General features: G+C 41.1%; 1 protein-coding gene across 8 annotated transcripts in view; it reads right to left on the bottom strand.

Moving 5' to 3' along the window:
- Positions 1 to 16,054, bottom strand: part of ADGRL1 (adhesion G protein-coupled receptor L1) — a 204,669-nt gene that overhangs the window by 38,664 nt on the left and 149,951 nt on the right. For 4 of the 8 annotated variants that reach the window (XM_060764886.2, XM_060764885.2, XM_060764889.2 and 1 more), the window contains one exon: positions 993 to 1,010. The exons of 2 other annotated variants lie outside the window; for them this stretch is intronic. In XM_060764886.2, coding sequence (XP_060620869.2) covers positions 993 to 1,010 — 18 coding nt within the window. The remainder of the gene's footprint in view (positions 1 to 992; positions 1,011 to 16,054) is intronic. 2 more of the 8 variants (XM_060764887.2, XM_060764892.2) reach the window with 1 other exon arrangement.

The raw sequence follows: 16,054 nt of genomic DNA, 5'->3' as shown, positions 1-16,054 counted from the left end.
GAGGACAAAATCACCACCATTTAAAGTGATGTCACTTAGCCTATACATGTCTATATTTACCACCTAAATGACTTCACAAACATTTGCATATTAACTGTGAGAGACTCAAATGAAAACTCCTACTCCACTGAGTAGCTAATTTTAAAAAGGCCTCCGTTTCAGGAGCGAACTAAATTTGCACCTTACACAATGACTATGATCTTATTGTGGATATTTATATGTGAGAGAACGAGTCTCAATAATTGTAGTGTAAGACTCTGAAAATGTGCAAGAAGTCCTGGAAGAATTATTTAGAAATGCCCAAAATGAAATAAACAAACAAATAAATACATAAATGAGAGAGAAAAACACTTTTCTTTTTTTTAAAAAAGAAAACCAACCTCCCATTATTCTTTTGCATCGTGACAAAATTTTATGTGTAAATCTCTGAAAAAATAAGCATCTCCTTAAAATCAGGAATTGGGATTTTTTTATTTAAAAAAGGAAAGAGAGAAGTAGTGGTTGAGGTAGGCCAAGGTACCCAGTTGGTTGCCATGGAAACATGAAGAAAGGAGCAGAGAGAATCAGTTGAATGATAAAAGACGCAGAGAACGGTTTGGAAAAAGTATATTTCCCCTGAAGGAAGTAAAACCGGAGAGAGGACATTCTTATCCCAGACATTAATGGTGCTTTCCCTCCACATGTGAGCAAGGAGAAATGGAAAGGTTTGGAAGGGGCAGTTGTTAGATGAATGTTTGATCACCTTAATTTGCTGGGTGTTGTTTGAGTTATTGGAAGGTTTTATTTCTGCAGAGGGAGGGGGATGCCAATTAAAATTAGTGAGACCAGAGAGAGAAGAGGTGGGGAAACCAAGGGAAGGGAAGGTGGGAGGTTAGGAGGAGAAGGAGCAAGGAGAAAAGGTAGAGGAAGGTCACATTAAATATGGCCACAGAGAAAAAAAAACAAGGTGCTGGGTTAAGGGTGGGGTCAGTGGTAATGTTGTTGTTGTTTACCTTTCTGTTCCACTTCTACTTTATGCATCGGAAGGGAGAGAAGAAAAATATATTGAAAAAAAAGGTGCAAGAAGGAAAAAAAAGAGAAAAGAGATTAAATTGCTTTTGTTTCTCCCCTCCCCCACCCTAAAAACCCCTTTTCTTTCTTTCTTATACTGCAAATCTTTCCCTCCCAGCACCCCACCGCCCCCCAACAAACAGCAAACCCTCCCACTTGGGAATCATTTCAAGGCAGAGAGTCTGATGGGTCTGTTGTTAGTTAATAGTGGCTTTGTATCATTCCCCCCCCCCCCCCGACATCATCTGATCAGTGTGGTATTTTTGCTTTTAATTTTGTGCCGTTGACATTGCCCTTCAGAAGAAAAGTCAGAAATCAAAACCAACCAGGAAGAACGACAAAGGAACTAAACACAAAAGGAGAGGGAGGCTGCTGGGAGGAAAGCATTTGGTGCAAGAGGAGAGGGGCATGGATAAGAGCAGAGAAGGGTAGAGGGAGAGCAAAGTACAAAACTCAAAAAAGAAATGAAAAAGGAAGAGCCAAAATTTGAAAGGGAAAGTGGGGGGGGGGGGGTATTCCAGAATATTTTGTTGCTTTCTAAATAAGACTGACCTATCCTCACCACAACGGACTTGCCTATACAGCCTGCCTGTAAAGACATCTATACCATTTCCCCATGTTCAGATTCCTTTGTGATAAACTACAGCATACTCAGCCATGGAAACCCACTGGGTAAGATTTAGCAAATCACACTCTCTCAGCCTAAAAAAGGCAAAGGCAAACACCTTTTGAACACATTTGAGAAAGGAAATCCTGATAGACTTTGCTGTAAGTTGGAAATGACTTGAAGGCACACAAGAGCAACATGTTGACTTATGGCAACTGCCTGAACGTTATAGGATTTCTTTAGGCAAGGAATACTCAAACATGGTTTTGCCAGTGCCTTAAGTGGTCATATCCACATCACAATAGCTTCCCATTTTTTTTCCCTTTGATGCCGTTCTAGACCACTTTTTATGTTGTTGATGTCAATGCCAGCATATAAGCTGTGGCCGAATGAATGCTGACACTGACTGCCTACAAGGCTTTTAAGGGGAAAAAGTCCCAAGGATTAGGATTTGAGACTTTGATTTGTCTTATATTTCTTAAAGACAAATCATGAACCCTGCCAGTCAGGAACAACCCTTTGACTGCATTTCAATCCAGATCCTGATTCCCGAAGCCCACCACCATGTCCAAAATTAAAACATACTAAAAAAAAGGGGGTGGGGGAGGGGTTCTTTCTATGTCCCCAGTTACTGGACACAATTATTATTTCAAACTGAATTGTCTTTCTTTTTATAACTGCATTGTTATCTAGCTCTAGGCTGGAAAAAAACACCACTGGGCCCAGGAAAGGAGTAGTTAATGATGTAGAAACATTGCTAGCAACGACAAAGGCATTGTGGGGGTTGTCCAAATCTTAACTACACCAATTTCTTCCGATCTTAGTTAAGTCTCATGTAGTGAAATTAATCAGAACATATTGGTCTGCTCAAGTTTATAACAAGGTATATTTCCTTTTCTCTCTCTAAAAGAGCCAGATAAGCATGTATGTTGATGCCTGACTATTTTTTCAAAGTGTTACAAATTTAATTTAAAAGGAAATCTCTGGGCATTGAAACAGTAATTGGTAATGGGTACAATTAAATAAGTACACCAATACCCAAACATCTTTTTAAAATATGCCAAAATGCCAAAAGCAACAGACCCTCACTTTCTTAGGCAACTGCTAAAACACAGCAGGAAGGAAAGGGTGCAGAGAAATAGTGCGAAGGATGGAAGGATGGAAGTGGTGCTGAAATATTTTCCATTCCTGCAGGGATGGCAACCCAGTGATCACACTAGTCAGTGATCAAGACCCTGCAGGTTAGTAGCCAACAGACAGCTGGCTCAAGTTGAAATTCAAACCATATGGAGCAATTGTGCAGTTGATGTTGAACTGGGGACAAGGGAATAGAATTTCAAAAAGCAGTGCTTCCAAACTCTCTTTGTAAAGGTGGCATTTTGAACAATTTTGGGAGAGTAACACCTCTCAAGACATTATTGGACTCCAAATGTCATCAAACCCAGCCAATTGCCAAGAATGTGGAACGAGAAAATCTGAAGGTCTATGGATGATGTTGTTCTCCATTCTTATTTCACAAGGGCATTAAACAAATTCATGGAAGATCTATCAAGAGCTTTTAACTGCTTTACCTAAATTAACCTCTATGTCCACCAATAGTATACCAAAGAATTCCATTTATATTGTGGAGAGAAACCAATGAGGACTTCCTTGACCTATTTTTAGGTTCCTGGAAGTGTGTGATTTGATGCTATTGCCAACAGAGAGACAGGATGGATGGACCTATTTATTTATTTACGACATTTATATGCCGCCCTTCTCACCCCGAAGGGGACTCAGAGCGGCTTACAAGGTATATATACATACAATATATTATTAACATAGTACAATATCAGTTTTAAATATTGCTACATTGCACTATATCAATTATACTGTAATATTATTAGTAATATTACATGTAATATAAATATATAATTATAATATCATATTATTATTAGTAGTATTATATTGCATTACATTACAATATTATAAATATTATATGAATATACAATATATTATATATTATATTATAGCATATTATTAGAATAGCACAGGAGACAAGATGGTGCTGTCCCCTGGCCTCCCCTCTCTTCGCTCTGGCCCAGAGCGGCAGTTGGTGCTAGAATATGGAAAAGGTATTTTTGGGACTACAAATTCCTAAACTTCTCAATAATACAGTGGCCATGTTGGCTAGAGGATTTTGTGAGTTACAGTCTGAAAAGTTGCTTTTCCAAGTTCTATTCAGATGTAGTTGGGTTTTACATATATGTTTATGTATTAGGAAGAATAAGAGTGCAGTGAACTTGCTGTTCATCTGGAAAGGTAAACTGCTAACATAAGTGGCAACAGTGGCAGCATTGTTAAAAGTGAACTGTGCTTCACAAAACTGTGATTAGATCAACCAAGCTGGGAGAAGCAAGGTATGGAATGACTGATGTGTAAAGGAACATTCCAAGGAATTGGGGTTTTTTTGTACATACCACCACATTTAGCTCAGTATTTTCTAACTAGTTCCTCTTAATAGAATTGAAAAAAAAACCCTCAGAATTTTTAATGCAGCATTTTCTGTTATACTATAGGGAAGAACTGGCCAGTTTCACATAAGTGGCAACAATATAAAGAGAATGGGTTTAAGGACATCTGTTGCATTTCACACAAGACTGTGTTTGCTTTTGGAATTTCTCACATTCTTAATTATAAAGAGCTTATGTTATTTTCAATACATTTGGATTTCTCACCAGAATTGTTGCAATGCTATGAAATGACACTTAGCCGTATAAAAGTAAAAAGCCGTTATTGAAACAGGCATACTTTTAGATGAGATAAGCAGGATATAAAGTTATTAATCACATAAATAAAAAAACTTTGTACTTTCTAAACACATTCATGATTTGACAGTTTAATTTACTTTATGAAGGATTCATCTGCCCTTTGTAATTTTGCTTACATCTTAACATTAAGCAGATGGAAAATTGGGCTGTTCTTTCTGCTTGGATCAGTTTATTCCAGGATACCTGGAAAACAGGTTGATGTTAATCTCCCAACTTAGAATAAGAATACAAGTGATAGCAGGTTACTCAATAATTTCCACTAAGTTATACTGAACAGAGGAAAGTAAAAGTAAATAGACAAGCAGTTCCCTGGCTCAGGAATCAAGAACTACTTTAAATGAATGACTACTTTGTTACCAAGAAACCAACATTTATGACAACATAAAGATCTTAGCTCTCCGTGTATGTAATGACTCTATATTGCTTTAACATAGCAGTTCTTAAAGTGTGCTCCATGGAGCCCTTGGGGCTCTGGGACGCATACTGAAAGGCTCTGTGCTTCCCTTCTCCTCCTCCCCTTGGCTCCAAACATGTGCAGCGGGGGCTTTCCCTCCTCCATCCATTGTGCTCCTCCGTCCCCTCAAATGCATACACAGATGCAACTTTCCTTCCTCATTACTGCTCCTCCCTCCTCAAGCGCACACCAGGGATTGAATGCATGCGGAGGGAGGCATCACATAGGTGGAGGGGAGACACTGACGCTTTCACCCATTCCCCTCACTCAGACCACTTTCCCTAGACCCCTCACCATGCAAATCCTTTCCCCCATGTCTTCCTTGCTTCCAGAACCCAATTCCTCTCCCACCGCTCAGGGGGCACTTTGATTGTGTTTTTACTACATGGCAGATGGTGGTTGGACTAGTTGGCCCTGGGTTTCTGCTATTATTATCATTATTATCACAAAGGCTGTGTGGTCATCTGTTGGGGGTGCTTTGTATGGGCTTTTACTGCATTGCAGAAGGGAGTTGATCTAGATGGCCTCTCGAGTTGCTCCTATTACTATTATTATTATTATTACTACTGCTACTATTACTACAGAGGCTGGATTGCCATCTGCCAAGGGCACTTTGTGTTTTTCCTGCATGACAGAAGGCGGTTGTACTGGATGGCCTCTGGTGTCTTCCACTGAAATATTGTTAAGTTTGTGTTGGTTAAAACTATTCTTCATTTTAAATATTGTTTTTTATTCCTTTTTTGCACTAGAAATGAATTATGTGCAGTATGTATATTAATTTGTTCATTTTTTTCAATTATTTCACACAAACATTCTCCATCCACCTGCCACTGACCCAGTCAATCTGTCAAATTTTAAAATGCAATGTGTTAAAAAGTTTGCCTATGCCTGATATAGATACATTATATATGATATATAATATAATACATCAATATTTCTTGGGGCTTCATTAGAAACTTTTGCTTCAAAAAGGGCTCAGTGACTGAAAAAGTTTGAGAAGCCATGCTTTAGCAGGCACGTGTGAAAATGAATCTAAAACTTCAGTTGAGATACTGCACCAAGCAGGGTCAATATTGCCCAAAAGAAGTTAAAATGTGTGAGTAGCTCTCTAGAAATGGAATGGCTTAATATGTTTGAAACAGACAATTTCCTACAAATGAAATTGTCTGTTTCAAACATATTAAACTCTGACGTTGAGATAATCGCTTCTTTGAAAAAAAAAGAGAGAAATTGAGGTTCAAATAAGTCACAGTGCCCTTCAAATATTTGCTCTTCTTGTTAGCAAAATAATTTTCTTGACCTAGGTCTCGAGGATAGCCCTTTGCGATCCATTTCTCTGTACTGTCACAACAGCATAAGCAGCTCTGTCTCCAAAATTGAAAGTGCAATCAGAATACTGGGAGATGGGGTGGAGAAATAAGAAAGGGAAAAGTTAGAGTTAAAGGAAGAGCAGATCAAGAGAAGGCCACAGATATAAGCAATGGTCAGGGCAAAGGGCCATGGCTACTAGGGCATGATTGGGGGACTGGGGTATGTGTGTGTATATATATATAGTTCTGGATGTGGGAAGAGAAACAGAAATGGAGATAAAGCCTTGATGTCCACAGTATACATAAAACCAAAGCTTCTTTAAAGACCATTTAGCGTATGCTGAAGCAGGATGTGAAGCAGGCCTACCATTCCGCTTATAATTGTAGTTACTCAAATCTAATGCATCACTGAATCTAATGTGCACTTCAATTTTCAAAACCCTGAAACCAAAAAGTATTTGCTGCCAAATGTAATGTGCAGCGGCAAAAAGTGCACTCTTTTGTCATTTGGCCAAAAAAGGTGTGCATTACAGTTGCTGCCTGCTTAGAATGTCTTCTTTAAAAACAAAAGTGTCAGAACACCAAAGCTTCCAGCAATGGAAAAGAAAACCTTACGGTGCATCTATGCTGTAGGATGAATCCATTTTAATTGCCTTTGTTCAATGCTATGTGGTCATGGGGGCTATAGTTTTACAAGGCTTTGATCCTTTTCTGCCAAAGAATGCTGATTACACACCAAACTACAGATCCCAGAATTACATAGCATTTACTATGGCCATTTAAGAGGAGCTCCAGGTGCACCTCCTGAAGTGGCTTCCCCTTTTGCTTTGGCTCAACACTAAGATTACTGTATTACACAAATCTAAAGGTGAGCATTAGATTCAAGTAAATAGGATACGTATATCTAGCCATTTTGTAACAAAGCCAAAGGAAAGCAATTCCATACCTCTCCTCAGCATTTGTTCCAATTCTTAGTTGATCATGAGGCTACTAATATTTCCCAGCATTTGCACTTGGCTCTCCATATCTGTGAATTTCACTTTTGCAGATTTGATTAATCACTCATTGGATTAATATGTTCTCTCTGGAAATCTCTAAGTCCTCCAGCTTAGTTCTATGTTCAACTTCCAGCATAGAGGGACATTAAGTACTAGCAATCTTTAGGCGCTACAGTGCAATTCTATCATTAATGTCTAAAGAAAATTAACCATAGTTACTGGAGGACATACAGATCCTAGAGAAGTTCGCTCAGCTAAAAAAAAAAAAAAGGAATGTTTTCCTACATTTGAAGGGGTTTTGTGTCCCTAACCCCTGCAGAAGTGAAGAGTTTACTTCAACCTTAATCTGTTGGCCTGCAGTCTACGTCTGTTCTTTTAAATCTGACCTTTCTTGGCGATGGCAACTATTTTATTACATCTATGACATCTGAAATTTAAATATTTGGAGACTGTTAATAATTCTTCATTTAATTTTCTTTTCTTCAGATTGCTGCACAGAGCTCTTTCATGATTGTATTCTGAATACTTTGGTGGTTTTCCTTATCTTCTTTAAGAAGGAAGTCTGGTTGGAATACAGGTTTCAAGCTCAACCAAAACCAAGAATATAGCAAAATTATTCCTGAGTGTACCAGGAAAAAAATATTTTATATAATAGTCATAATTCCATCTTGTTTCACTGTTACTTCTAAATTGCCCTCAAATAACTTTATAGTAGCATCACTGGGTAGCCATTTGTTCCTATTTATAGCATCTGGGTATTTCTCCATTTCAGAAGTTTAAGCAAGTTTTAATTATTTTTAAAGCTGTGCCACTTTCATGGTTCCCAACTAAGACATTTTCAGAACTGCCCTATCCTATCCTATCCTATTTGTCATCTATCCACTCCTTCAGGCTTCACGCAAATCTACCATTTGCCTCAGAACTGTAGTTCTCCAAAAATTACAGAAATCTTCTTAAAAAGCATTCTCACCACCCTTGCAAAACTCTTAAGATTTCTTTGGAATAAGCTATGACAGTGAAACCAATTAGGAAACTAGGTTCTTGTGGGTTTTTTCGGGCTATAGAGCCATGTTCTAGAGGCATTTCTCCTGACGTTTCGCCTGCATCTATGGCAAGCATCCTCAGAGGTAGAGGTCTGTTGGAATTAGGACAATGGGTTTATATATATCTGTGGAATGGCTGGGGTGGGGCAAGGAGCTCTTCCCTGCTGCAGTTAGGTGTGAATGTTCAGCTGATCACCTTCATTAGCATTTGAAGGCCTGCCTGCGCCTGGGAAAATCTGTTGCTGGGAGGTGTTAATCTGTGCCTGGTTTTTTCCTCTCTGTTGTTTAGCTGTTATAATTTTAGAGTTTTTTAATACTGGTAGCCAGATTTTGTTCATTTTCATGGTCTCTTCCTTTCTGTTGAAATTGTCCACATGCTTGTGGATTTCAATGGCTTCTCTGTGTAGTCTGACATGGTGGTTGTTGGTGTGGTCCAGCATTTCTGTGTTCTCAAATAATATGCTGTGTCCAGGCTGGTTCATCAGGTGCTCTGCTATGGCTGACTTCTCTGGTTGAAGGAGTCTGCAGTGCCTTTCATGTTCCTTGATGCGTGTCTGGGCGCTGCGTTTGGTGGTCCCTATGTAGACTTGTCCACAGCTGCATGGTATACGGTAGACTCCTGCAGAGGTGAGAGGATCCCTCTTGTCCTTTGCTGAACGTAGCATTTGTTGGATTTTCTTGGTGGGTTTGTAGATTGTTTGTATGTTGTGTTTCCTCATCAGCTTCCCTATGCGGTCAGTGGTTCCCTTGATGTATGGCAGGAACACTTTTCCTCTGGGTGGATCTTCGTCTTTACTCTCGTGGCTTGTTCTTGGTCTTGCAGCTCTTCTGATGTCTGAGGTGGAGTATCCATTGGCCTGGAGAGCCCAGTTGAGGTGGTTCAGTTCATCTTGGAGGAGGTGGGGTTCGCAGATTCTTTTTGCACGGTCTGCCAAGGCTTTAATGGTGCTTCTTTTTTGACTTGGGTGATGGTTGGAGTTTTTATGTAGATATCTATCTGTGTGTGTGGGTTTTCTGTAAATGGTGTGACCCAATTGTTGATCTGGTTTGCGGATGACTAGGACATCTAGTCATTAGGAAACTGATTTCAGGCTAGTTCAGCTAGAGAATAGGCTGTGCCTCCACCCGTCAGCAGCTGAAGAAAGTCTAAAAGAGGGAACATGGTCTTTTCCCTATCTGGTCATTCTATTTTTTTCATTTTGTAAATGTGTTTTGCAGACTTTTGTATTCTTTCAGAAACCTGCAAAACTAAAGGCAAAACAGGACAAAGGAGGCATGTGTGTCTTGTAAACAGAGCAAGAATGATCTTCAACCACATTTGTCACTGTAAGAGTGAAGATGTTTAGAGGCTAATGTTCGTAGGTTGCATTATTTGCCCAAGGTCGCACAGTGAGTTTTTATGGCCAAGCAGGGATTTGAACCCAATGCTAAACCACTATGCCACACAGAACATAATGGGCATAATGAGATTATGTATTTCTGAGTATGCATACATAGAAACTCTCACTATACCCACTGAAATCTTCACATCCTCTACCTACAATCCTCAGCAATATTTTCCTACTTCCACAGTGAAGAGAGTGGTGACTATTCAAAAAGAGCCTTCTCATTGGTGCTCACCTCTTCCAAACTGTGAAATGCCCACTTAAAGAAACTTTACCCAGAGTCCTGATCAGATAAATTTATAAATCAACTCGGACATTTATCTTCTGGCAAGCATGTCATCATATTTATTATTTTTACTTTCGTTATTTAGTTTTATTACTAGTCCTCAATGTTTTATCTTTTTGATACTAATTCGGCTGTCATTTGTTTTGTTTGTGATTTTAACTTTCTTCTGTTTTTTTAATGGTTGTTTCACTAGGGCAATCAAGCACTAAAATAAATTAATAGATAAAGAAATGTCCTGGTGATATTTCTTATGTATACTAAAGGTGAACACATAAGGACAGGTTGCTTATCTGTAACTGTATTTCTTCGAGTGGTCTTTAGTGAATTCACATAATTGGGTATTCTCGCACATGCTCAGAGCACTGTTCAGAATGTTCTAGCATCACTAGGCAGAAAGGTTTTGCCAGTAACCCCGCCCACTATCCCAAGGCCATATAAGGCCCAGTTGCCACCAAAACCCCTCAGTTCCCAGGCCACAGCTACAGCCAATGTTGAGACCTGAGGTGGCAGACCTCTGTGTGGGGAGGATGGGTGGGATTGTGTGAATTCACAGAAGACCACTCAAAGAAATACAGTTACAGGTAAGCAACCTGCCCTTCTCTGTGGTCTCTGTGAATTGGGTGACTAGCAAGAATAAATATTGGAGGCAGGAGTCATGACACACAATAGACCATTGCCTTTGGTACAAAATCAACAAGGTTCATTCACCATGAATTATGTACCCATCAGAAGAAGACTTATGCATACAATTTAAAGAAGAATGTAGAATGTACCACACAAACATGTACAACCATCAAGATTTGAGTTCAATGTATCAAAAGTTCACAAGAGCATACTTTTGTAAATTTGTACAAAATAAAGCTTTGAAAGAAGAAAACCATCTGACTCCTTTCAGTCATTAGTGCACATAACTACACATAAAGTGTTCAGTAGTATCACACAAAGCATGTCCATACATTCAGACAAGATAAACTTGTACAGTCTGAATAACCATTCAATATGTTAAGTAAAACCACCCAGTGAAATATTGCATAGAAAACAAACATGTAAAATAACCCCGAAACTGCCTCAAAGGCAAGAGGAGTCATGATACATGTAACAAAACAGAGCAACCAAGGGAGGTATCTTTCAGAGATTGAGCATCCAACCTATAATGTGACACAAAAGTGGATGGAGTGCTCCACAGAGCTGCTTTACATCCGTTCTCCTGCCACAAATGGCATCTGCATCATTCTTCCCAGCTCCATATCTTCAGCATCTGGGGCTACCCAAAAGTGGACCTCTTTCCCACTACCACCAATGCTCAATGCAACCTCCAGCTGTCTTCTAATCCAACAGTGTCTTATTTTGGAGGCTTGCCATAAGCCAAATACCAAAAGGTCATATGAGGGGAGGGGAGGATGTTTTGTTGCCTTCTTGGAAGGCAAAGGAATTTCTCCTCACCAGGACACCAAAGCTGAAGTTCTTGGTTTTTTTTTTTTAGGGTTTTGGTGGAAAAGGCCCTTTCTTTATCTTCTGGCTTGATCTACAGATGGAACAAATCAAGAACTTTGGTCCAAAAGCAAGGCGCTGGCTGCTGGAGCTGATGGCATCCATTGTGATAGTGATCTCTGATTTTGGAAATTGAAAGAGCATTCCAGCGCATATGTTTTCTCTGATTGTCCACCAGAGAAGAGAGTCTTGAATCTGATCCAGGATCAAGAGATGTTTATGATGAAAATCCCAAAGAGGATCGAAGGCACAAAGGAACAACTACTGAAGCAGGAGCATGTGGAGACATGTGAAAGGTGTGACAGCAGTGGTGGAGGCCATGTGCCCTATGGCAACATGAACCTCTTTGGAGCAGATTTTTTTCAAGAGACAGCAACGAGTGACCATTTTGGAGGAATCTCTCCTCCAGAAGAAAAGCTGTCTCATGGAAGGAAGTGAGGATGGTCCTGATGAATCAGATACATTGAGTTGGTGTCAGATTGGACTTCTTTAGATTTACCACAAGGCTGAGGCCTCAAAGAAGCCAGAGTATAAAGTCTATGTTCTCTGAAAGGCATGTCACAGACTTAGCAACGAGTAGCCAATAATCTGGATATGGGTACACATATGTCCTGAAATAGGCAGCCACTTCTGCCATTACCTTGGTAAACATCCTCAGAGCGCTTGAAAGTCCAAAGGGAAGGACACGGAACAGATATGCATGGTTCCTGATGCAAAAAACCTTTGGTAGCTTCGATGTATCCTGGTGTAGAAGTATGCATCTTTCAAATCCAACATTGCAAACCAGTCAGAGCAAGGGCAAGTTGGACAGAATCAATACCATTCGAAACCGCTTTGTTTTGAAGAAGAGATGACAAAGCAGAAGTCCAAGCTTGGACAAACGTCTTCATCCTTTTTTTGGCACAGAAAAGCAAGCCCATCCAAAATCCTTTCTGTGAAGTGGTAATATTGCCCCTTTTTGAAGGTGCATTTTAATTTCCTCCAGAATTGGAGATGATGGAGGGGTTTGGAGGATCACTCCCTTAGGGGGTAAAGACCTGGCCACTGATCTGTGGGATCCTGCAAGGTTCTATTCTATCCCCCATGCTATTTAACATCTACATGAAACCGCTGGGAGAGGTCATCCGGAGTTTTGGAGTGAGGTGCCACCTCTACGCAGATGACACCCAACTCCACTAGTCTTTTCCACCAGACTCCAAGGAAGCCCCAAGGATATTGAACCAGTACCTGGCCACTGTGACGATCTGGATGAGGACGAACAAGCTGAGGATCAATCCTGACAAGACAGAGGTCCTTCAGGTCAGTCGCCCGTCAGAATGGGGTATTGGGTGGCAACCTGTGCTGGACAGGGTTGCACTCCCCCTGAAGTCACAGGTCCGCAGTTGGGGGTCCTCCTAGACTCAGTTGGGGGTCCTCCTAGACTCAGTGCTGACACTTGATACGCAGGCATTGGCGGTGGCCAGGAGGGCCTTTGCACAATTAAAACTTGTGCGCCAGCTACAACCATACCTCGTGAAGTCTGACTTGACCATAGTGGTCCATGCCTTAGTTACCTCTAGACTGGACTACTGTAATGCTCTCTACGTGGGGCTACCCTTGAAGATGGACCAGAAACTACAACTTGTCCAACGCTCGGCAGCCAGATTAATAACTGGGGTTAGTTACACAGAGCACTTGACCCCCATGTTTAAGGAGCTCCACTGGCTGCCATTTATTTTACGGTCCCAATTCAAGGTACAGATCATCACCTATAAAGCCCTAAACGGTTTGGGATCTGCCTACCTTCGTGACCGCATCTCTCTCCATGTACCAACCCAGGCCCTTTGATCTTCGGGGGAGATCCTCCTGTCACCTCTATCAATCTCACAAGCCTGTCTTGTGGGTACAAGGGAGAGAGCCTTCTCCTCGGTGGCTCCCCGACTTTGGAACTCTTTACCTGGAGAGATCAGGAAAGCCTTTTCACTAGAAACATTTTAAAAGAACTTTAAAACCTGGCTCTTCCGCTGGTGAATAGGTGCACACCATGACATCTTTCACCCCTCAACACTTTTCTGTTACTGGAGTTCGCGCCCTCCCAAATGAGAAGTTCAACCTCATAAATCCCCGTAAATGTCTTACTCCTTTTTTTTATCTCATCACAGTTTTTAAATTGTTTTATCATGTGCATGTGGCCCACCCATTGTTGTCGTTATTGCTATCATGATTGTGTTTATTAGAATGTTATTTAAGACTGCTTTTCCCTCTCTTATTATTATTAATGTACCTTGATGATGATGTTGTTATTTGTTTTTTATGTTTTGATTTTATTGCTGTAATATATTGTCCAGGCTTGGCCCCATGTAAGCCGCTCCGAGTCCCCATTGGGGAGATGGTGGCGGGGTACAAATAAAGTTTATTATTATTAATATTATTAAAGAATCAAACCGAATTTGATTATGCTGAGAACCTAGCGATTGCCAGTGACATTGGACCAGACAAGAAAGAATTTGCTTAAGTGATCTTTGAAGTGATGGATGTTGAGTTGATGGCATTGGCAGTGTTACAGTGGGAAATATGTCCCTTTCTGTCAAGTGTGAGTCAGTCCTTTCAATGCTGTGGGTTGGGTGACCTGGAGCATTGGCAGTACCTCTAGCTTGGGCCGGATTGTCTTCATTGGGTAGAAGGCTGCTGGTGGAAAGTAGGACAAGTCTTGGACCTCTGAAATGGAGGTATGGAACAACTCTAGGCCTGTTGGGAACTGTATCATCGGCCCCTAAAGGACAGTTATGATTGGTGATTGAACCCATACTCCCTGGCTGACAATCTCATTTCCTGATTATTTTTCAATTTCAAATTGGTGGATTCATTAAAGTGTCCCACTTTGTCAAATGGTTGGTCTTCGATTATCATTTTTGCTGCCACCGAAAGGCTGGAGGAGAGGAGCAAAGCATGGCACTAAATAGCGACTACATGTGCCAACATCTTCTCTGCAGTGTCGGCGGTGTTCTTGGACAGTTGGACCTGACAATGGGTCAAGAATAGAGCTTCCTGGCAGAAGCTCAAAAGGGCAGTCTTTACTTCATCATCTAAGTCAGGGGTCCTCAAACTAAGGCCAGAGGGCTGGATATGGCTCACCAAGGTCATTTACCTGGCCCTCGGTCAGGGTCAACCTAAGTCTGAAACAACTTGAAAGCACACAACAACAAAAATCCTATCTCATCAGCCAAAAGCAGACTCACACTTACCATTGAAATACTAAGTTTATATTTGTTAAAATTATTCATTTTAAATTTTAATTATTGCTTTGTTTTTAAGTGTTTTTTGCACTACAAATAAGATATGTGCAGTGTGCAAAGGAATTCATTCATGCTTTTTTCAAATTATAATACAGCCCTTCAACAGTTTGAGGGGGTGTGACCTGGCCCTCTGTTTAAAAAGTTTGAGGACCCCCGATCTAAGTGGTCAAAGAATGGCATGATGGAGTTTGACAGGTGTCTTTGATAGTTCCCCATGGATGCACTGTACATGGCAATATGTGCCAACAAGGCTGCACCGGAATAGACTTTCCTGCCAATGACACCAATCTTTTCCCCCTCTTTATCTGCTGGAGCCACATGGAGACATTGGCCCAATCTCGATTGAGCTTCATACACTATAATGGAGTTGGGCTTAGGATGATGTAACAGCCAGGGGAGGTCAGAGTCATTGACATGATACCAAGTTTCTATCTTCTGGGATGTAGCAGGCACTGACAGCAAGTTGGACCAAGATTATTTCATTACTTGTAGCAAGCAAAGATAGAAAGTAGCCTGTTAGGCATCACTGAACATCGGATCATCAACTAGCTGTGTTGACTGCTTAACTTGAAGGCCCAGGTCTGTGGCCATATGAAGCACTTGGTCTGTAAATTGCCTCAGATCATCTGTAAGGAATGGAGCATTGATGATCGAAACTTTCGGCTCTGGGGATCTATTTGGGAAGCAATATCTCAAAGAAACACAGAATTCGCCCTCCGACCATGAAGGAGATCAAGGAGCATAGTCATTGTCCAGAAAGTCATCATGCACTGAACAAATTAACCTCATGGAGGAATCATACCTACTGGAGGCATATAACGATCCCCATCTGGGAGGGGGAGTTGGGAGCCTTGGGAGCCTAGGCTCACCAAAGCCCTGTCACATCAAAGATGTTGTGGCACCAAAAGGGCTTGACAGTGCAGTGGCACTAAAGGGACAATCACCTTAGCAGTACAATCTGCCAAAGCAGAGAGTGCAATGGGAGCCCCCTCAGGCTTAGTGAGCATTGGTTCGACCAGTTTGGTCCTGTAAATGGTGAAGGGGTTGGAGGTGAAGGCCCAACCGCTTCAACTGAACCCTCAAGTTCCTCACCCTCAGATTGGGGGGGGGGGGGAATCTCATCAACTTGCCCTTCCATCTAAAGGACACGTGGATCTGACTCTGGACTTGCCTTCTGGGCCCCTGGTACAGTAGAGGTCAGAACTGGCAGTTGGCTATGGTGTGCTTGTGAATTGGCCCTCTTAGAAGCTTTTTGGGCTTTTTTCTTTTTTGCTTCTTTTTTTAGGTCTCCTAGCTTTGTAGCGATTTGTAGGTCTTGGAGGTTTTTCTGGGGAGAAGGCAGGCT

Source organism: Anolis sagrei, chromosome 2, assembly GCF_037176765.1.
Source record: "Anolis sagrei isolate rAnoSag1 chromosome 2, rAnoSag1.mat, whole genome shotgun sequence".
Lineage (NCBI taxonomy): Eukaryota > Metazoa > Chordata > Lepidosauria > Squamata > Dactyloidae > Anolis > Anolis sagrei.
The sequence above is the reverse complement of the archived record's forward strand: the minus strand, read 5'-3'. Positions and strand labels throughout refer to the sequence as shown.